This window comes from Eriocheir sinensis, chromosome 33 (genome assembly GCF_024679095.1).
Source record: "Eriocheir sinensis breed Jianghai 21 chromosome 33, ASM2467909v1, whole genome shotgun sequence".
Lineage (NCBI taxonomy): Eukaryota > Metazoa > Arthropoda > Malacostraca > Decapoda > Varunidae > Eriocheir > Eriocheir sinensis.
In genome coordinates, this window is record NC_066541.1 from 10,336,942 (window position 1) to 10,356,135 (window position 19,194).

The following is a 19,194-nucleotide window of genomic DNA, read 5'->3' on the forward strand; positions in this document are numbered from 1 at the left end:
ACACACACACACACACACACACACACACACACACACACACACACACACACACACACACACACACACATCAAGCTACTTTCCCTTACATTCACCTAAATTATGTCCGGGTATATGACACACACACACACACACACACACACACACATACAAACAAACAAACAGACTACAAGAGTATTACATAACGTGCGATTTTCTTGTCATATAAATTATCCTTCATACACAAACTCTCTCTCTCTCTCTCTCTCTCTCTCTCTCTCTCTCTCTCTCTCTCTCTCTCTCTCTCTCTCTCTCTCTCTCTCTCTCTCTCTCTCTCTTGTTCTTAGATCCTGTTCAATTCTACATTATTTTTTTCTTTCTTTCTCCTTCTCTCCACCTTCCCCTCCCTATCTTCTCTCCCTCTCCCCCTCCCTCTTCCCCTCCTCCTCCCTCCCCCCCTCTCCTTCCTCCTCCCCTCCTTGTCAAAAATAGGATCACTGGAAGACTCTCACTTTCACTCTTTAGTTCCGGGAGAGAGAGAGAGAGAGAGAGAGAGAGAGAGAGAGACTTGTATTTGTGTTAACACTTTAAATTACGTAAGTTTTTTTTTTTTTTTTTTAATGCCTACGGTCACAGTTACACTTATTTCCTTTACTTTCTATACGTTATTTTTGGACATTCACTGTGGCGTATCTTTCTTTTATTTTACTATCTCTTTGTTCCTCTTATTTTCGTTACGTGTTTTAAGACTTCACACATCCACAGGCGTATAATTACCAAAACTCTAATTTAAATATTCTTTCTTTCTTTCTGGTTTCTCTTTTTTTCTTCGCATTTTTGTGTTGCTTTGTTTAATTTTTTCCCCTATTTTCACTTTCATTACTTCATTCCTACATTCTCCTTCTCTTTCTATCCATCTATTTGTCTATCTATTTTCCCCATTAGTTATTTCCATATATATTTCTAAGTCACTTTTTCTCAATTATCATTATCCGCTTTACGGGTCTATATAATGTCACACGGTAATCATCTATCAATACTCCAGGTTATATATATATTTTTTCCATTTCTACACTATTATTTCCGTTACCTATTTGTCTATGTTGCTACGTCTATGTGTATCTATAATGGAGTAATATTTCCTAATTTTTTTTTTTTTTGGGGGGGGAAAGGGGCGCAATATTTTCCTGTTTTCTGGGGGGGAGGGGGAGAAGAGGGTGTAATACTTCCCTGATTTTGGTAGGTGTACAAAATTACCCTGTTATCATTTCATCGGGTAGTAATATTTCCCTATTCATTTCACGGGGGAAGGGGGAAAATTGGACAATATTTCCCCGTTTTTTCTTGGGGTAATACTTCCCTGCTTTTTTGGGGGAGGGAAGGAAGTGCAGTATTTCCTTGTTTATATTTTCCTCGTGGTATAATTCCCTTATATTATTTTGGGGGGGAGGGGAAGGGAGTGCAGTATTTCCTTGTTTATTTTTTCCTCGGGGTATCATTCCCTTATATTATTTTCGGGGGGAGGGGAAGGGAGTGCAGTATTTCCTTGTGTATTTTTTCCTCGTGGTATAATTCCCTTATATTATTTTGGGGGGGAGGGGACGGGAGTGCAGTATTTCCTGTTGTATTTTTTCCTCGTGGTATAATTCCCTTATATTATTTTTGGGGGAAGGTAGTGCAGTATTTCCTTGTTTATTTTTTCCTCGTGGTATAATTCCCTTATATTATTTTGGGGGGGAGGGGAAAGGAGTGCAGTATTTCCTTGTTTATATTTTCCTCGGGTATAATTCCCTTATATTATTTTGGGGGAGGAAGGCAGTATTTCCTTGTGTATTTTTTCCTCGGGGTATTATTCCCTTATACTATTTTTTTGGGGGGAAGGGGGTGCAATACTTCCCTGCATTCTTTTTTTGGGGGGGTGGGGAGGAAAGTAAAAGGATAAGGATAAAGTATATTTTTTCGAGGGTGGGGGACGACATTTTCCTGTGTTTCCAGGGGGTAAGAGCGTAAGAATAAAGTAATATTATTTTCGAGGGGGCGACATTCTATCTGTGTTTCAGGAGGGTTAAGAGGGTAAGGATAAAGTAATATATTTTCGGAGTGGGGCGACATTTTCCTGTGTTTCCGGGGGGGGGTAAGAGCGTAAGAATAAAGCAATATTATTTTCGAGGGGGGGGGCGACATTCTATCTGTGTTTCCAGGGAGGGGGGTTAAGAGGGTAAGGATAAAGTAATATATTTTCGGAGTGGGGCGACATTTTCCTGTGTTTCCGAGGGGGGGGGGGGGGTTAAGGGTAATAGCAAAGTAGTAATATTTCCCTCTTTCACGTATAATATCCCTCACTCGGAAGCAGGGCGCCGGTCACGAGCAGCTGCCGTACAAGCGCCCGCGGAGTGATTTATAGAAGATTCGCTGCCCATTAATTTTTGCCGCTAGGGAGAATTTTTTTGAAAGTTGTAAGGTGGCTGGTTTTGAACGACTATTTTTGTTTTATATTCCGTTATGTGGAGTTCATTCATATATATATTCTCTCTCTCTCTCTCTCTCTCTCTCTCTCTCTCTCTCTCTCTCTCTCTCTCTCTCTCTCTCTCTCTCTCCGGTAATACGTCAGGCCGATCTTTTTTTTCCCTCTTCCTCCCATGACAGGACTTTAATTTCCCTCCTCTCTCTCTCTCTCTCTCTCTCTCTCTCTCTCTCTCTCTCTCTCTCTCTCTCTCTCTCTCTCTCTCTCTCTCCGGTCGACATTTCCTCCCTCACGCAACATTAGGCGTCACCTGCTCTGCATTTTCTAATTAGTTTTCGGCACGTAAGTCAGGTAGGTCCCGATTCACTAAGCAACACTAATTACCCACAAAAAATGTCTAATTATTTTTTTTTGTTTCCCTTTTTATGGTCTGATTATGATTTCCTTTCTCTTATTTTGTTTTTGGTTCATTTTTTCTTCATTTTTTACCTATCTGTTTGTTTTCCCTTCTTTCTTTTTTTATCTGTAGTTTTGTATTGTTTTTTGCTTGCCTCATTTTTTCTTCCCTTCCTCATTGTTCCATTCTCTCATTTCTTCTTTATTTCTCTTGTTTTACTTTATTTACTTGTATGTTTTTGTGTATGTCACCCAACACCCTCTTTACCTCCCTCTCTTTCTCTCTCTTCCTGCTGTGTGTGTGTGTGTGTGTGTGTGTGTGTGTGTGTGTGTGTGTGTGTGTGTGTGTGTGTGCAGGCGCGTATTTGGCACACAAGAGAAAGAGGGTCAAGGCTGAAGACAGGAAGATGGGAGAGAAAAAAGAGAAAGGCACACATACCCCCCCCACACACACACACACACACTAATATCTAACCAAGCACACACACACACCCTTTCCCTACACCTCAACGCATAACTCCATACACTCAGTGGCTTATACAGGAGCGAGCGAGGCCAGGGTGGAGAAGGTGAAGGGGGTGAAGAGACGCCATGGGGGAAAGAGGATGATGAAGATGGAGGAAAGGAGGAAAGGTGAAGGGGTTGAAGAGGAAGAAGGGAGACCGTGAGGTGAAGAGGGAGAGGGTGGTTGGGAGGGGCGCCTTCGTTGCTAAATATGCATTGTAGGTCGTGAAAGAAGGTACTGAAGCGAGACCCCGGGAAGTGACGAGATAACGAGAGTAATAACGAGGGTGGAGGAAAGTAAGTCAAACAAGGGAGGGAGGTGGTTATGAGGGGAAGAGGGAGAGGGAAGGAGAGGGAGAGGGGGAGAGGAAGAAGGAGAGGGAGAGGAAGAGGGGGTGAGAGGGAGATGGAGGGGAGAGAGAGAGAGAGAGAGAGAGAGAGAGAGAGAGAGAGAGAAACTAGTAGAAAATAGAGGAAGGAAAGATATGTAGAAAAAGAGAGGAAAGAGGGAAAGAAAGGAAAGAAAAAGGAATGTTAAGAAAGAAAAGGGAAGACAGAGAAACACAAAAGGCAGAAATAAAAAGAAAGGAAAAGGAAGAAAACAAGATAAAATAAATAGTAGGACAAAATAATAGAAAGATAGAAAGAGATCAAAATAACTAGAAATAAAGAAGATTAAAAAAATAATGTGGAAAGATTGAAAGGGAATTTAACAGAATAAAGAACGAAAAGGGGAGAAAAAGAACAAAAGAAAAAGGAGAAAAAACTAGGAAAATGTTAGAAAGAAAGAAAGAAGCAAAACAACAAAAAATCAAGAAAGCGAAAGGAAAGGTGGGGCAGGCCAGGTAAGGGCAGGGCAGGTAAGGCAGGAGGCGGAGGAGAAGGTGAGTGAAGGTACATGGGAATCCCTGAGTTGTGTTGCCTACAGCAGGATAAGTGGGTCAGGCTGACGTAAGGAAGGGGGAGGAGGAGGAGGAGGAGGAGGAGGAGGCGGAAGGGGGGAGGAGGAGGGGACGAAGAGAAAGAGGTGAAGGAAGATTAAGAAGACTAAATAAAAATGAGGAGGAGGAACAAAGGATGAGGAGAAAAATGCAATGGAAAAATAAGAACGAAAGTCGGGAGGAGAAGAAAGAGGAGAAGGAGGAGGAGGAAGAGGAGGAAGGAAGAGAAGGAGGCGGAGGAGGAGGAGGAAATGACGAAGAAAAAGCAGAATGAGAACAAAGACTATGGAATGAAAAAAAAAAAGGAAAAAAAGAAAGAGAAAACAGAAAAAAAGAAGAAAGAGGATGAAGATGCGGATGCGGAGAAAGGAAGAAAAGTAGAAAGAGGTAGATGAGGAGCAAAAAGAAGAAGAAGAAGAAGAAGGAAAGAGAAAGAGAAATTACATAACCTTTGCTAGACGACTTTTGACAATTACATGAATCGTGGCGTCGTGTCGTGCGTTCATTGGGGTCGTCAGGGAGTCGTGAAGAGGAGGAGGAGGAGGAGGAGGAGGAAGAGGATACAGGACACAGTAACATATAGTGCCTGGTGTCCCCCTTTAAACTTGCATCCCCTTCGGCGATGCTTGGGGCTCGGTGGTGTTAGGTGGTGGAGTTGTGGTGGAGGTGTGGTGGTGGTGGTGGTTGTGGTGGTGGTGGTTGTGGTGGTGGTGGTGGTAGTGGTGGTGGTTGTGGTGGTGGTGGTGGTGGTGGTGGTGGTGGTGGTGGTGGTGGTGGTGGTGGTGGTAGTGGTGGTGGTGGTGGTGGTGGTGGTGGTGGTGGTGGTGGTGGTGGTGGTAGTGGTGGTGGTGGTGGTGGTGGTGGTGGTGGTGGTGGTGGTGGTGGTGGTTGTGGTGGTGGTTGTGGTGGTGGTGGTGGTGGTGGTGGTGGTGGTGGTGGTGGTGGTTGTGGTGGTGGTAGTGGTGGTGGTGGTGGTGGTGGTAGTGGTGGTGGTTGTGGTGGTGGTGGTGGTAGTGGTGGTGGTTGTGGTGGTGGTGGTGTCTCCTTGCACCTGGCACTCGTCGGGTCATTGGTGGGGCGGAACGAGGTGGCGACACACACACACACACACACACACACACACAATGCTTCCGGCGGCGTCATGACCGTCCCCCCCCCTTCCCCAGTCCCCCCCCCCCCCCCGGCTTGGTCCGCCTCACCGCCCGCCTGTCTGCCCGCCTTACCTACTTCTTTTACGTTATTTCATTTCCTCGTATTAATCATTGTTCATCTATTGTCGTGTAGTGTTTTACTGTATTGTTCTATTTTTTTCTATTATTCGCCTTTTCTTCAACTACTATCTATCTACTATCAGCTATCGCTCATTCATCTATTTCTCATATTATTTGATTTTTTATGAGTATTCACGTTTTGTTTTTATTTGTTTTTATTTTACCTGCTTATTGTCTGTCCTTTAGCTAGCCTTCACTAACCTCTTCTTTACTTTTTATTTTTGTTCGTTGTCTCTTTTCTTTTTATCATTCACCTCTACTTACCTCATTATCACACCTGTTAATTATTCTTTTCTTCTCCTCTCACACCTTTTAATTCCTTACTCCCGTTGTCTTTATTATTTTCATCAGTCGCGTTTTCTCACCTCAGTATCACACCTGTTATTATATTTCTTCTCAGTCTCCTCTTCTCACCTCAATATCACACCTGTTGTTATTATATTTCTTCTCAGTCTCCTCTTCTCACCTCAATATCACACCTGTTGTTATTATATTTCTTCTCAGTCTCCTCTTCTCACCTCAGTATCACACCTGTTATTATATTTCTTCTCAGTCTCCTCTTCTCACCTCAATATCACACCTGTTGTTATTATATTTCTTCTCACTCTCCTCTTCTCACCTCAGTATCACACTTGTTGTTATTATATTTCTTCTCACTCTCCTCTTCTCACCTCAATATCACACCTGTTGTTATTATATTTCTTCTCACTCTCCTCTTCTCACCTCAATATCACACCTGTTATTATATTTCTTCTCACTCTCCTCTTCTCACCTCAATATCACACCTGTTATTATTATTTTTCTTCTCACTCTCCTCTTCTCACCTCAATATCACACCTGTTAACTCTCCTTCCTCTAGATTTCTTACACTTCTTCTTCATTTAATACCACGCCCGTTAACTCTCCTTCCTCTACCCCTTACACATTCCTCGTCCAGTCTTACACGTGCCAGATGCCATTCCTCCTCCACTTAAACACCGTTCGTCTTGGTAAGGTGCAAAATGTTACTAAATGAATCGCTATTATCGGACGCTTGGCAGTCCTGGCGTGGCTGTACCTGCATGCATCTCCACACGCAAACACACATACCTTCACCTGCACGCACTTACACATACGCAAGCCCGCAACCCTGCACGCAAACATAGCAGGCAAGCCACCCTCTACACATTTACGCCTGTACGCCACCCTACACGCACACATGCACACATCCGCATCCCTCTACTCACACACACGCATGTACGCCATCACACACGTACACACACGCGCCAGTACGCAACTCTCATACGTATAGACACGCATGTAGACTTTCGTAACGCACACACACGCAGACACGCATCTCTTTACGCACACACAAACATGTACGCCTTCTTAACGCACATACACGCCTTCACAAACGCACATACGCACACAGACGGAACCACACACCTGCACGCAACCCCCCACCCCCCACCCCCCCTTTCAGCAGGGCGCGCCGAGGTCAATGTCTCGTTAGCAATTTTGTACGAGAGGGAGAGTGGCCTCACCTCGCAGGAATTCCCGCCGCCACGACCACCACCACCACCACCACCACCACCACCACCATCGCGACTCCTTCACCACCACCATCAGCTCCACCACCACCATCATGACCACCACCACCACGACTATTACCCTCTCCACCACCACCACCACCACCTTCTCCACCTCCCTCATCACCACCCCCACACCACCACTATCATCATCATAACCACTACCTACCATCACCTCCACTACCACCACCTCCACCACCAACACCACCAACACCGCCACCGCGACTCCTTCACCACCACCACCACCACCTTCTCCACCTCCACCATCACCACCCCCACACCACCACTATCATCATCATAACCACTACCTACCATCACCTCCACTACCACCACCTCCCACCACCACCACCACCACCACCTTCTCCACCTCCATCATCACCACCCCTACACCACCACTACCACTACCATCACCTCCACCACCACCTCCTACACCTCCCTCCGCCGCCATCACGACCACTACCTCCATTACTACCATTGCCACCACAACCTCCTCTTCCTCCTCCACCATCACTGACATCACCGCCACCATCACCTCCACCACCACCACCACGACCTGTCATATCCCTTCATCTTCCTTTCATATATACAATTTTTTCAAGCATTTTTTTCTGTTCATTCTCTTCCTTCAAAAATACTTAAGGATTTATATCATCACCAATATTACCATCACCACCATCACCACCATCATCAGCACCAGTTTTATATTCTCTTTGTTGTCCCTTCTAAATGCAATCATCATCACCATCACCACCACTAACATCATCACCACCACCTTCATCTCCTCCTTGTTGTCACTTTTCAATTACATCATCACTCCTCTCATCACCACCACCACCACCACCCTCACCACCTCTGACATCACCACCACCACCACCACCACCACCTCCACCACCATCACCAGTCAGGCTGTTCAAGTTGAAGGTTAAATATAAACTTGTCGCTAAGCTTAATTTTTCTTCAGTGTACACGCAACGCCGTTTTGTTTGTCTTCCTTAATTGTTTTTTTCGTTCCAGCTTGTTTTTTTATTTTATTCTTTCTCTTTCTTCTGTTTGTTGATGTTAATTGACTTGCGAGGATGTCGGAGGTGTAAGATTGTGTTTGCTCTCTCTCTCTCTCTCTCTCTCTCTCTCTCTCTCTCTCTCTCTCTCTCTCTCTCTCTCTCTCTCTCTCTCTCTCTCTCTCTCTCTCTCTCTCTCTCTCTCTCTCTCTCTCTCTCTCTCTCTCTCTCTCTCTCTCTCTCTCTCTCTCTTCTTCTTCTTCTTCTTCCTCCTCCTCCTCCTCTTCCTTCTGATTCTCCTCCCCCTTCTTCTTGTTCTTGTTTTTCTCCTTTTTCTTCTCCTTCTTCCTTCTTTTTTTTTTCTTCTTCTTCTTCTTCTTCTTCTTCTTCTTCTTCTTCTTCTTCTTCTTCGTCTTCGTCGGCGTCATTGTCCTCTTCCCAATTTTTTCCTATTATTTCTTCTTCCTTTCTCATCTCCCATGTGTCCCTCTTTCCTCTCTCTCACTCCTTTCTTTATTTCCCTCGTTATTTCCTTTATCATCTCTATCTTTCTTCATTATATCTTGCTCTCATTTCTCTCTTTCCCCTTTTTCCTCCCTCTCTCCTCCCTTTTTCCCTCTTTCCATCTTTCCTCTCTCCTTTCTTTCTCTGCTTTTTTCTTTTCTTCTTTTCTATCGTCCATCCTCCTGTCTCCTCTCTTTTTTCTTTTCTTTTCTTTCTTTTTTCTTACATTCCTCCACTCCTTACTCGCTTCCTCTTTTCCTCCCTTCTTCCATTCTTACCTTCCCTCCTTCTTCCTTCCTTCTTCTTTTCATTCTTTCTTCCTATCTCTTCCGTTTCTATCCTGTCTATTTTCCGTTCAATTACTCTTTGTCAGTCACTTATTCTCTCTATCTTTTCCTTCCTCTCTTCTTTCATTCCCTCTTTCTTTCTATTCTTCCTCATTTATTATCTTCCTTTCTCTTTCTCTCCCTTCTTTCCTCCTTTCTTCCCTCCTCTTCCCTTTTCGTCCTTTCTTTTTCCTTCAGTTACTCTTCCTCGTCTTTCCCCTTTTTCTTTATTTTTTCTCCCTCCCTTTCTTTATGCTTCTTTCCCTTCTGTCCTTCCTCATTTATTCTCTCCTTTCCTCTTTCCTCTCCTTCTCCGTTCCTGTCCTTACGTTCTCCTTGTCATTCACTTTTCTTCCTTTTTCTCCTCCTCTTCTTTTCTTTTTCCTCCATCAGAAAATTCCCTGCAGCCCTGACACGGCTCCTTAATTTCCTTCCCTTCCTCCTCCTTCTTCCTTCCCTTCTTTCTCTCTCCCTTCTCTTCTTCCTTTCCCCTTCTCTCCGTTTACTTGTGACACCTTCCTTCCTTCCTTCCCTTCATCTACTTTCTCCTTCTGCCTTCCTTCTTTACGTAATCCTTTTCTCATTCCGTTATCACATCCTTCCTGCCTCCTCTTTCCTTCCCTTCTTATTTTCCTTCCCCCTCCCTCCCCTTTCCTACTCTTGAGACACTTTCCTTCCTCTCCTTTACTTTCTCTTTCTAAATTACTTCCTTTGCGCAATTCTTTCTTCCTTCCGTTATCAAATATGTTTCCTTCCTCCTCCTTCCTTCCCTTCTTTCTCTCTCTCTCCCTCTTCTTCCTTTTCTTGAAACACTTTCCTTCTTTCCTTTCCTTTACTTTCTCTCTCTAAATTACTTCCTTTGCGCAATTTTTTCTTCCTTCAGTTATCACTTTCTTCCTCTCTCTCACTTTCCTTCCCTGACCTATTTTCATTTGTGTCTCTTCCCTTTTTATCAACCGCCCTCTTCTTCTTCTTCTTCTCCTTCTTCTTCTTCTTTTTCCTTTTTTCTTCTTCTTTTTCTTCCTTACACGTTTATTTTTTTCATCCAGGTTTCTTTCTTTTATTCTTTCCTCTCTTCCTTCATTCGTTCCCTCTTTTTCTTCCTTTTTTATTCCTTTCTCATTCACTGTCTGTCAACCCTCTCTCCTCCCTTTCTTTCTTCCATCTTTTTTTTCTTCTGCCTGTCTATCTTATCTCCTTCATTCCTTTCTTTCTCCCTTCCTTTCTCCCTGACTGCCTACTTATCTTTTCTCCTCCCTCCCTTCATTCATTCATCCTTGCTTTATTTCCTTTTATCCTTTTTTTTGTCTGTCTGTCTGTCTGCCTGTCGATCTCCTCCCCCCTCCCCTCTTCCGTTCCTTCCTTTCTTTTTATCTGTCTGTCTTACTCTCCTCCTCCTCCTCCTCCTCTTCTTCTTCTTCCTCCTCCTCCTCGCCATCGCTTTCACTCCGCTCAGTCAAGTTTCACCGCATGTTAGCTTTCCTCAGTCTAAGATCCAACAATGAACTTTTTTTCCTACTATTAAAAGTCTAAGTTCTTTTCTCTCTCTCTCTCTCTCTCTCTCTCTCTCTCTCTCTCTCTCTCTCTCTCTCTCTCTCTCTCTCTCTCTCTCTCTCTCTCTCTCTCTCTCTCTCTCTCTCTCTCTCTCTCTCTCTCTCTCTCTCTCTCTCTCTCTCTCTCTCTATCTCTCTCTCTCTCTCTCTCTCTCTCTCTCTCTCTCTCTCTCTCTCTCTCTCTCTCTCTCTCTCTCTCTCTCTCTCTCTCTCTCTCTCTCTCTCTCTCTCTCTCTCTCTCTCTCTCAACCAAGACTCTTCCTCGTCTTTCCCCTTTTTCTTTATTTTTTTCTCCCTCTCTTTCTTTACCCTTCTTTCCTTTCTGTCCTTCCTCATTTATTCTCTCCTTTCCTCCTTCCTCTCCTTCTCCGTTCCTGTCCTCACGTTCTCCTTGTCTTTCATTTTTCTTCCTTTTTCTCCTCTTTTTTTTTTTTTTTTTTTTACCTCCGTCAGAAAATTCCCCACAATCCTGACACGGTGCCTTCCTTTCCTTCCCTTCCCTTCCTCCTCCCTTCCCTTCCCTTCTGCCTTCCTTTCCCTTCTGCTTCCCTTACCCTTGTCTTCCCTGCCCTTATCTAATCTTTGTTTCCCTTCCTTTTCTTTCTCTTCACTTCGTTACCTTTCTTCTCCCTTCCTTACTTTCTCTTCTCTTTGTTCCCTTTCCTTCCTTTCCCTTCTCCTCCCTTCCATACCTTACACTTGTCTTTCCTTCCCTTCTCTTCTCTATCCTTTCCTTCCCCTTCCTACTCTTCCCTTCTCCCTTTCCTTCTCTTCCCCTCCTTACCCTTTTCTTCTCTGTTCTTCTTCCCTTTCCTACCCTTCCCTTCCCTTCCTTTCTCCTCCCTTTCCTTCTCATCCCTTCCTTACCCTTTTCTTCCCTACCATTCTCTTCTCTTTGTTTCACCTCCCTTCCTTTACCTTCTTTTCCCTTCCTTACCCTTTTCTTCTCTTTGTTATTCTTCCCTTTCCTACCCTTCCCTTCTTCCCCTTCCCTTTCCTTCCCTTTCCTTCTCCTCCTTTCCTTCCCTTCAGCGGTTCCGGTAGGTCAGGTAGGCGTAGACAGGTGGAGGAGGAAGAGGAGGAGGAGGAGGAGGAGGAGACTTCTTACTCAACCAGGACGGAAAGTAAAAGTGAAGAGAAGAGCTACCCGCTACTCATTCCTCCTCCAGCCAGCTCCTCGCCCACACCTCCTCCTCCTCCTCCTCTTCCTCCTCCTCCCCTCCTCCTCCTCGGCCACCTCTCGGGCATTCATATCAGGGAGGCAAAGAGGGACAGACAGACAAGCTTGGAGGAGAGAGTGTAGTGTTGCAATGGTGTGTGTGTTGTGAGTGTGTGAGTTTGTGTTGCGGGTCCGTACTCAGGTGTTCTATGTTCCTGCACCGCCTCACCTGAGATTACCTGCCCCACGTGTCACGCCGCCCCGCTACCACCACCCTCGCCATGACAGGTAAGTGCCAGTCTCATTAACTGCCCAGGTGTAAATGAGGCTTGTTAATTAGCTCACAGGTAGTTTGTATTGTCAAGGTAGATTATTATTTTACCTGTTTCACCAATGCCTCCCTTCCTCGGTCCTCCTCCCTGATAGGTAAATGCCAGCCTCATTAAATGCCCAGGTGTATATGAGTGAGGTTTCTTAATTAGTTATAAGGTAAGGTGTGTACTTAAGGTAGATACTGTTGCTTTACCTGCCTCACCTATGCCTCCCTTCATCGGTGCCCAGCCTCATTAAATGCCCAATTGTAAATGAGGTTTGTTAATTAGCTCACGAGTAGTTTGTATAGTTAAGGTAGATCGTGTTATTTGACTCCTTCCTTCCTCGCCACCCTCACTCTGACAGGTAAGTTTCAGTCTCATTAACTGCCCACGTGTGAGTGAGGGAGGTTTATTAATTAGTTCTCAGGTAAGGTGCACACTCAAAGTAGATAGGGCTGTTTTACTTGTCTCACCTTTAGCTCCCTCACTGCTCTCACTCTGACAGGTAAATTCCAGCCTTAAGTACCAAGGTGTGACAAAGGTTAATTAAGGAGGGCGAGAGAAAGAATGGAAGGAGGAAGAAGGAAGGGAAGGAAAGAGGAGAAAGGGAAGGAAGGTGCCGTGTCAGGATAGCAGGGAATTTTCTGAGGTTAATTTTTGTTTTCTACGGCAGAGGAGTCAGTTCAAGGGCATAAAAAAAAGGAAACAAATGTGAAAAAAGCCCACTCAGGTCCCATCATTAAAGTATGTAGGTTAGCGAATGAAAGTTAGGACACTTCTGGTTTAAAGTCCCGCCGCAGCAAGCACAGAGAAAGTATGCAAATGCCCGAGACGCGTGGATGGCATACAAACAGACTCACAAACAAACTTGATACCGAACGATACCGATTTTAAGAGTACACACACACACACACACACACACACACACACACACACACACACACACAAGTTAAGTGACTGTGACAATAAGAAAAAAATAATATAACTTGGAAAATATTATAGACTTGATACCAGACGATACTGATATTACTGGAATGAAGGAGGGACGGAAGAAAGGTGGGAAGAAAGGAAGAATGGGAGGAAGAAAGGAAGGCAAAGAAGGAAAGAAAGATACAAAATAGAAAGTAGAAAAGATAAAAAACGAAAAAAATGAAAAAAATTAAGTGGCTTTCACAATAAAATAAACAATAACAGAGTGGAAAATAAAGTGAATGAAGGTGACGCTAACCTGGATGTTGTATAAAGAAAGATTTGGGAAGTTATTCAATGTTACTTATTATAATGAAGCACACACACACACACACACACACACACACACACGACACCGGTAACATGAAACAGTGGTACTAACGCAACGTGGAGAGAAAGTAAAGTGTGGCAGCGAATGCAACACGTGGACGCCGTTTCAAAAGACAGGAAATGAGTTAGAGCGACATTACAGAAAGGAAATAATGGAGACTGACACTGTTTTAGAAGACCAACGCGGCACCGAAAATACATGAGTGATTAAAAGAAAGAAACGTCATTAAAAAAGGAAATAATAAAAATCGACACCGTTGTAGGTCAATGTTGTATGTGATTAAAAGATAGAAGAATTATTAAAAAAGGAAATAATGAAGACTGAGATTGTTTTAGAAGACCAACGCGGCACCGAAAATACATGAGTGATTAAAAGAAAGAAACGTCATTAAAAAAGGAAATAATAAAAATCGACACCGTTTTAGGTCAATGTCGTATGTGATTAAAAGATAGAAGAATCATTAAAAAGTAAATAATGAAGACTGAGATGGTTTTAAAAGACCAACGTGGCACCGAAAATACATGAGTGATTAAAAGAAAGAAACGTCATTAAAAAAGGAAATAATAAAAATCGACACCGTTGTAGGTCAATGTTGTATGTGATTAAAAGATAGAAGAATTATTAAAAAAGGAAATAATGAAGACTGAGATTGTTTTAAAAGACCAACGTGGCACCGAAAATACATGAGTGATTAAAAGAAAGAAACGTCATTAAAAAAGGAAATAATAAAAATCGACACCGTTGTAGGTCAATGTTGTATGTGATTAAAAGATAGAAGAATTATTAAAAAAGGAAGTAATGAAGACTGAGATTGTTTTAAAAGACCAACGTGGCACCGAAAATACTTAGGTGATTAAAAGAAAGAAAGGGGGTACAAAGCTGTTCAAGATCATCATAAACATCAGCTATTATTGTGTAGGTGATATTTTTTATAGTCAAGGAAGCAGCTCAAGGGCGGGAGCGATGGCGTGGAGAAGGAGGAGAAAGAAAAAAGAGGAGGAGGAGGAGAAGGAGGAGGAGGAGAGTGAGACAGGCAGATATACAAAGAAAGGAAGGGACGGAGGAGACGGGGGACAATACAGTTAGACAGGCAGACAGACAGAAGAAAAAAAAAAGAAACTAGACTGAAGAAAAAAGACAATGAAGAAAAGAGTAGATACGAACTTTAAAGGGACAAAAAAAAGAGCAATAGTCCAAACGAAACTAACGAAGAAACATGGAAACTCTTACGAAACATGCGTGGTTATGATGATATATGAAAACCGTAACGCAACGCAGAGATAAATTATGCAGTTGAGCGGAAAAGCGTGAACGGTGTATTATAGAAAACGTGTCTGGTGTGCTTTTTAGGGGGGGACCATGGGCGGGGGGAGGAACCATCAGCGGGCGTGACGAGGTTCTTCAGGGCGAGTATCCTTAAGGTGCTGTTATAACCGTTAAAAATAGGGTGGTATGCCTTTGACGGGTGGAAGTTCGGATGACGCGCCCTTCCTTATTTGTTCTCCCTTTCTTCTTATCACCTTCCTCTCCCTTTCTCATCACCTCCCTCTCCCTTTCTAACCACTCCCTCCTTCTTTCCAATAACCTCCCTCTCCCTTCATCGGATGCCGCGCCCTTCCTTATTCTTTCCTTCTTCCTTCGTATCACCTTTCTTTTTTATTACCTCCCTCTCCCTTACTTATCACTCCCTCAGTCCCTCCTTCCCTTCCCTTCCCTCTCCCTTCATCATCATCTCACCATTTCGCTTTCCCTCCCTCTTCACCTCCCTCTCCTTCTCCTATCACCTCCCTCTCCCTTCCTTATCACTCCCTTCTCCTTCCCAATAACCTCCCTCTCCCTTCATCATCATCTCCCCATTCCCTTCTCCCTTTCTCTTCACCTCCCTCTCCCTTTCCTATCATCTCCCTACCGGACGGCGCGCTGCTTCCTTGGGCCTGTCTTTCTCCTGGCGGCTCACCACCTCAGCCACACCCTGACGCCTTGCTTTATACTACTTACATTTCTCAAATACTCCATTACTCCTAGTCTCTCTCTCTCTCTCTCTCTCTCTCTCTCTCTCTCTCTCTCTCTCTCTCTCTCTCTCTCTCTCTCTCTCTCTCTCTCTCTCTCTCTCTCTCTCTCTCTCACCCTGTTTTAGGAAGCAATAAACTAGTTAGCGTGATATTAATATGGTTTTGGCGGTAAGGGAGCCGGGCAGGACACGGAACAGTGGGTATAATTTGGATACATTCAGATTCAACAAGGACACAGGCAAGAATCTGTTTAGTAATGGAGAGTTGGATGAGTGAAACAGGCTTGGTAGTCATGTTGTAAGTGCCAATACGGTAGATACACTCAAGAAGAGGTTAGGAAGCTTCATGGATAGCGAGGTCAGGTTTGGTTAGGATTAGAGTAGCTGCCTTGTATAGACCTACCGGCCTCTTGCAGACTCCTTATGTTCTTATGCTCTTTTGTTCTCATAAGAGCTTTGAAAATGAAGCAAGGTTAAAGCTAAATTAAATAACTAAACTAAACCAAGGAAGAAAAAAGAGGACTCGTTGTATGTGACGCCTCAACAATGATTAAGACACGCCCGGCAAGGGGTGACGAGGGAGGGGTGGAGGGAGGCGTCAACACAATGGTTCAGGGTCAGTACAGTGTGATGCACAATATTGTTGGTTGGCGATATCACCAACGAAAACGAGCAACATGTTGGGAAAAATTTGCCCTGTGTGACGTCGCCGTAAGCCTTTCCCATACTCTCTCCTTTCCCTCCTCTCTCCTACACTGTTTATCTCCCCATCTTGTCACTTTCCATGCCCCGACCTACCCAGAACCCTTCCTTCCCTTACCTCCTCCCTTACCCACCTTATACCTCTGTCCCTACCTACCTACCCTTCACCTTTCCTCCCCATCTCCCCTTCCTCTTCCTACCCTTTTTATCTTTCATCCCATCCAGTTCCTCTGCCTGCCTAACACCCTCACCTGTCGCCTTCATTTTCTATAACCCACTTATCTCTTATCCCTTTCATGTCCTTTTTTCTTTCTACAATTGTTTATTTTTTTACTTCATTTCTTATTTTCTTGCATTTCCTTCTTTCCTTTGTAACACCTTCACCTGTCACCTTCACTTTCTTTAACCCACTTAGCTCTTATTCTTTTCATTTCATTTCTACAATTCTTTCTTTTTTACTTGCTTTCTTCTTTTATTGTATATCCTTTTTTTCCTTTGTACATTTCCTTCCTTCTTTTGTTTTCTATTTTATAACTTCCCTTCCTTCTTCACCTTCCTTTCTTCCCGCCTTCCTGTCTATAATCCTTTCTTTTTATTTGATTTCTTCTTTTCTTGATTGCATTTCCTTCTTTCCTTTGTACATTCTTTCCTTCTTTCTTTCCATCTTGTAATTTCCTTTCCTTCTTTACCTTCCTTTCTTCCAGCCTTCCTGTCTACAATCCTTTCTTTTTACTCGATTTCTTATTTTCTTGCTTGCATTTCCTTCTTTTCTTTCTACATTTCATTCCTTCTTTCTTTCCATTTTATAGCTTACTTTCCTTCTTTACCTTCCTCTCTTCCCGCCTTCCTTTCTCCTCTCTGTTTCCTTCTCATTCATCCTTTCTCTCCCTTCTTCCTTTCATTTTTCCTTTCCACAGTTCTTTCTTTTTACTTAATTCCTTCTTTCCTTTGTATGTTTCCTTCTTTCTTTCTATTTTATAACTTCCTTTCCTTCTTTACCTCCCTTCGTTCTTTCTTTCCTTCTTTCCTTTTCTTATTCCTTCCTTCCTCTGCCACGCTCACAACCTTCCACCTGTTCTTTGCCTCATACCTGTAAGCTCTTTCCCTTTCCTGCATTCCTCTCTTACTCATTCATCCTTCCTCCCTTCTCATGTTTTTACCTGCCTACCTTTCCTTACTCATTACTAATTCATTTCACCTGTTACCTCACTCCACCTCCTCTTAACCCTTTTACCCGTTACCTGTTACAAGCCTATAATCGCTTCACTTTCACCTGTGTTCCTCTGTTATTCATTACCGTTTCCATTTCGCCCCTGAGCCTACCTTTACCTGCTACCCTGCCACCTGCCACCCTACCTTCCATGTACACTTAGGTCATTAATGAAAGACTTTATGATGGTGCTGGATTTGATAGGCGGTGGAGAGCCAATAATTATTTCTTGGACGTAGTAATTTCGCTAATGCAGACCTACCAGTTTCAAGATATGGTCTATAATGAAGGAGTGTGGCCATGGTTTTTCTTACGTTTGGTTGGGGAAAGACAAGGAGGAGGAGAGGAGTTAAGGAACGAAGGATGAAGTAGTGGGAGAGTTTAATGAAGAAAGAACGAAAAGTAAGGAAAACTACTTAAATAAAAAATGGTAAAAGTCATATAATTAATTAGGAAATATATGATCAAAAATATATGAATGTAAAGGGTGCATGTATATATCAATAAGTGACGGAAATAACTTAAGTGCTATCGAACATCTTCATTACAAACATATAAGTGGAGAAGTAAATTGAGGTAATGTTATATAACGAAAAATGAATTAGTTACCGGTGAAGCCTTAGAGAAAACACAGAAAATCAAATACAGTGAACGGATATAGGATTCCACATTCTTAATTTATCTGTCAAGACGTCTAAGGGGCAAAATTTTATGATATTTTTTTATGGGGGACATTTTCTTTTCCCTGACGGTTTTTTTTGTTCTGTGTGTGTGTGTGTGTGTGTGTGTGTGTGTGTGTGTGTGTGTGTGTGTGTGTTCGTCCCTTGGTCAGTCCCCTTCCCTGAATTAAAAAAAAGACGTATTTCCCTCATAATTACTATCTACATGTTGATTTTCAGGTTGGGTTCTAGTAGTCTTTGCAACGGTCTGCCCTGATAGATGTTTTTTTCTCTCTCTCTCTCTCTCTTTTTCTTCCTTGTGTCTCGACGTCTCTCTTCTTTCCTCACCTCCAAATATAGTACGGCGTTGTTTTCTCTTCTGATTTATTGCTAGAAGGTCTACAACACGCATTTTTCCCGCTGTGTTTCTTTCTTTGGCTTAAACTTTCATGAGTCGATAATCAAGACATCTCAACCCATCTTTATAATCTCCTTTTACCTTCTACAAATCTACAAGAGAATAACGTTTTTCAAGGTGTTTCAATTTTCTTACACGCCTTTTCTTCACTGTGTTTCTTCATTCGACTTAGACTTTCAAGAGAGGAGTATCGCAACATATCCAGCTACATCAATAACCTCCTTTTAACTTCTGCAATTCTTTAAAAGAACAACAATTGACAAGGTGTTTCAATTTTCTAACACGCCTTTTTTCCATTGTATTTCTTATTATAACCTAAACTTTCTAAAGGGGAGTATCAAAACATTTACAGCAACATCAATAACCTCCTTATACCTTCTATAATCATAAGGGAATAGCAATTTTTAAGGTATATCCATTTCCCTTGGTTTTCCTTCTTTACCAGAGCGAAAACAAATACCTATCCCTTCACATGTACCTCAATTTTTATCCTTCTCTTTCCATGGTCATCCTTCTTTACCACGACAAAACAAAAAAGTACCAATGCCTTCACCTGTAACTCCACCTCCACCCCATGCACCTGGCTTCACCTGGCTCCCTAATAGACAAAGGTGGGCCCGGCCAGGTGGGTGACTCTTGAAGGACTCTCAAGGTTGCGTGTTAAGCCTGTCAAGACCCGCTCAAGACGCCCACACATACCGTAGTGCCTTGGTGTGCCTTGGCGGGGCTGTGTTAACAAGGGTCCTCTCTGTGCTGGCAGGTGAGAAGAGAGAGTGAGTAAAAGGAAACTAAGGGAAACGATGAGGAAGAAAAGGAAAGGAAAGAAGATAGGATGAAAGGAAGGAAGGAGGGAAAGGAGAAAGAAAGTATGAAAGGAAGGTAGAGAAATAGAGAAAATATAGAAAATGTAGAAAGGAATG

The 19,194-nt window shown here is 43.1% G+C and overlaps 1 protein-coding gene across 1 annotated transcript in view; it reads left to right on the forward strand.

Moving 5' to 3' along the window:
- Window positions 1-11,675: 11,675 nt before the first annotated feature.
- Window positions 11,676-19,194, forward strand: part of LOC127006714 (serine proteinase stubble-like) — an 80,688-nt gene continuing 73,169 nt past the window's right edge. The window contains exon 1 of the mRNA XM_050876942.1: window positions 11,676-11,948. Within this exon, the coding sequence (XP_050732899.1) occupies window positions 11,942-11,948 (7 nt within the window). The 5' untranslated portion in view covers window positions 11,676-11,941. The remainder of the gene's footprint in view (window positions 11,949-19,194) is intronic.